This window comes from Prosopis cineraria, unplaced genomic scaffold (genome assembly GCF_029017545.1).
Source record: "Prosopis cineraria cultivar Desert tree isolate PC_DT_omini unplaced genomic scaffold, ASM2901754v1 PC2, whole genome shotgun sequence".
Classification (NCBI taxonomy): domain Eukaryota; kingdom Viridiplantae; phylum Streptophyta; class Magnoliopsida; order Fabales; family Fabaceae; genus Prosopis; species Prosopis cineraria.
The window spans coordinates 17,841,540-17,845,091 of record NW_026555333.1 but is presented as its reverse complement, the minus strand read 5'-3'; the positions used below and the strand labels follow the sequence as shown (position 1 = coordinate 17,845,091).

The following is a 3,552-nucleotide window of genomic DNA, read 5'->3' as shown; positions in this document are numbered from 1 at the left end:
GATGTCAGCATACTAGGAGCTTGCTGCGTGAGGACGCAGTTCATGTTTGAATTTGTTGTACATGTGATTGAGAAGTCTTCGATATTAAATTCACACCTGATAATGACACTATAAGTACAAACCCTAATTTCGTCCACATTTAACATTTTGTAATTTCTGTTAAAGAATGTCTTTTTAAGAAATTTCACGGGAGTCACACTAATATAATAAGGCAAAATTTGGATGGAGAGAAAAATAAAAAATATATTTGGAGAAAATAAAACTTTTAAAACTAGTAAAAAATCTTAATACTTAGGAGTTTTTACTCCTATTATTCCTTCATTTCTAATTTTCTTTTCATTTAAATAAATAGTAAGTGTTTAAATAAGGTCAACAGCTCAAATTTTATATACCATAAATTCCGTATTAAGAGATATATACTTTATTTAAGTTTAGTAATACTCAAATTTAAATTAGCCAATATAGTATAATATATATATATATATATATTAACTACTGATTCTACCCAAAAAAAAACAGCTATTGAATTGAAGTCCTAATTCTTTTATATGGAATTACGAAATCACATTATTGGTTTTTTTTCCCCCCGCATTGAAAAGAGCTTCTAAATTGTGGCAAAAAGAAAAATAGCTGTAGAAAAAGTACACATAATTAAAAAAAACTAAAATTTTAATTATTCCTGGAGGAAACCACATGGTATATTATGTAGTCAGAATTTCAGACGCGGTATTTTAAAAAAATAAATAAATAAACTCATTTTCAAAGTCAACAAAGGAAGCTTCATAGGCATACTTCATAGTTCATAACTTCAAATATATACAATTTCAACCATATTGGATACACACGATACAACGCAACTACACACAAGCTTGACCTGCTCAATGCCTTCAGACTTTTTCTGATCAGACCTTCTTCCCAATAAACCTACCCACCATTTCTTTATTGTCCTAATCACTATAAGTTGACATTATCTCAAGAACACGAAGAAGAAGATCTTAACTTCATCTCTCTGCATCTTCATCCGTCTTTCATCAACCTTCCCCCATGGCCGATCATCACAACCAGCAGAAACGAATCCACCCACTCACTGACGTCGAGGCACCACCACGATCACCCTCACCCACCCAACCTTTATTCCCCAAAAACACCTCCAAGTCGTCCGACGACCACCACCGCTCTCCATCTCCGCAACAGCTTCCCCAAAGAACCTTCCCGGTGAGCCACTCGAAGCCACCAAAGAGAAAAAGAAGCTGCTTGTGCAAGTTCCTATGCTGGATCTTTTCTCTCCTCTTAATCCTCATAGTCGCCGTCGGCATAACAGTCGGAATCATCTACCTCGTCTTCCGACCAAAGTTCCCGAAATTCTCCATCGACCAGTTACAGGTTGTGGAGTTCAACCTCACCGGCACCGACAGCAACAACCTCTCCGCCACGTTCGACGCTCGGATCACCGCCACGAACCCTAACAAGAAAATCGGCATATACTACGAAGGAGGCAGCCGCATCGAGTCATGGTACGAGGAAACCAAGCTAGCCATAGGATCGTTTCCGAAGTTCTACCAGGGACACAGGAATACGACGTCGCTTAGTGTCCTCATGACGGGGCAGACACAGGATGCTTCTGGGCTGTTCACCAGGTTGCAGCAGCAGCAACAAGAGACAGGGAATATTCCTCTGAGGTTGAAGGTGAAGCAACCTGTGAGAGTGAAGCTTGGGAAGTTGAAGCTGTTTAAGGTTAAGTTCAGAGTTAGGTGTACGTTAATAGTGGATAGTCTTACTTCTCAAGATGGTATTAAGATTCAGAGTAGTAGCTGCAAGTTTCGTGGGATTAGGTTGTGAATATGAGTATCATTGATTCCATTGATCATATATAGTCATTGATTATATATTGATTAATTATATTGCTGTCGCAGATTATATATTTGATTTTTTCTTTTTGAATTTTAGTGTAGTGATGATTGAGTTTTTTATTAATAAATAAAATGCAGATTTAGATGTGGTTTCTTTTTCACCCTCTCCATTAATGATTTTTTTTTTTGTCATTATGTAGTTTTGTTCTTTGTCAATGTGAATGTTATTGGTGTGACGTATTGTTACTCTGATTGTTCATTACAGTCTTATATCCTCTTCTGATCATCAAGTTGGACTATTTTCGAAATTTATGAATTTATTTAATATAAGTGCAAAAGAATTATTTTGGAGAGTAAATAAAATTTTAACTATTTATAGAAAAAGAGACATCAATATATATATAATAAAATCTACATCAAGTTACATTTTTTATAAATTAATTATTATGAACAGACTTTGTGCAATTTTTTTTTCTTTGCCAAAATTAGTGCGCAATTCATAAAACTAAAATCTAGTTGAGTTCAACATGAAGTAAAGAATCAAGTTGATGAGGTGTGTATATATATAGATACATATATTAATTTGAACTTGTGTTTTGATATTTCACTAAATAAATAATGTACATGCAAATGAATTATACTCTTCCTAGTTTTAAATATAGAAACTCGTTGGAGGGTTTGTTCAGTTCCCAAAAATGGAAGGCCACAATCTCGATCCTTTATCGATTATATATTTTTTTTCTTTTTTCAAAACCCCATATAAAGTTAGGTTCTCACAAGATGTAATCCCTCCGTTAAAAAATATAAGACATTTTTAGTCGTTTAAAATGTAATCATTATCTTTTTTTTTAAAAGTGTCCCAATTAATAATGATTTTATATTTATTATAAGGTATTTAATAAAGGTAAATATGAAAAGATAAGATTAATTTGAAAGTAGGTAACTATTTTATTGTAGGTGAGATTTAATTAAAAATGTCTTACATTTTTTAACGGAGGGAGTATAAGCTATGTTGATGATACTTGAACATAAATAATTAAATGGATGGATTTTCATATTGTAGAAAAACCAACACATTTTTTTGCAAGTAATTAACATGATGTTTTTTTAATTTGCGTGAATTAATTGACTAGCTCTCTTAGGACATGAAGAAGTATTATTTTTTAAAACAAATTCACTGTCAATGCAGTTTTTATATATATATATATATATAATGGGGCCAATAAGACAATAATAGTATATAAACTATTATTATAAAATTATTAGAAATTATTTGTATTCGTTTTTTAAACTCTACAAAAAAATTTAAAAGGATAAAACCTCTAATTGTTTGAGTAAAAATGATTTCATTTCCAAAAGAACACTGTGCAACATTACAGATCAAACTGACCAATTAAAAAATAAGACAGTGGCCAAAAAAAAAATCATAGTATAAGATGATAAAACCAATAGTTTTTATTCACAATCAGAGCGTTTTAGTGTTCCACTAATAATTTGTGAAAATGAAAAAGCCTGAGATAATTTTTAAAATATGCAACTGGCAAGATAGTGATAATTTATCTACAAAGATGAATGTGGACACATTTAATTTGTTTTGACTTATTTTATTTTAAAACTAATAATGATAATAGGAAGGACGGCTCTAGTTTATCTAGAATTTTTTAAAAATTAATATCAAATTAGGATCTAATCGTAACTCAAG

General features: G+C 31.8%; 1 protein-coding gene across 1 annotated transcript; it reads left to right on the top strand.

Moving 5' to 3' along the window:
- Positions 1-882: 882 nt before the first annotated feature.
- LOC129303863 (NDR1/HIN1-like protein 6) lies at positions 883-2,004 on the top strand. The gene has a single exon (XM_054943410.1). It carries the CDS (start codon positions 1,045-1,047, stop codon positions 1,837-1,839), a length of 795 nt encoding a protein of 264 aa, XP_054799385.1. The 5' UTR covers positions 883-1,044; the 3' UTR covers positions 1,840-2,004.
- The last annotated feature ends 1,548 nt before the right edge of the window (positions 2,005-3,552 follow it).

Bases quoted from the DNA above. Each gene is read 5' to 3' on its own strand.
- LOC129303863 (XM_054943410.1), top strand. From the start codon at position 1,045: ATGGCCGATCATCACAACCAGCAGAAACGAATCCACCCACTCACTGAC.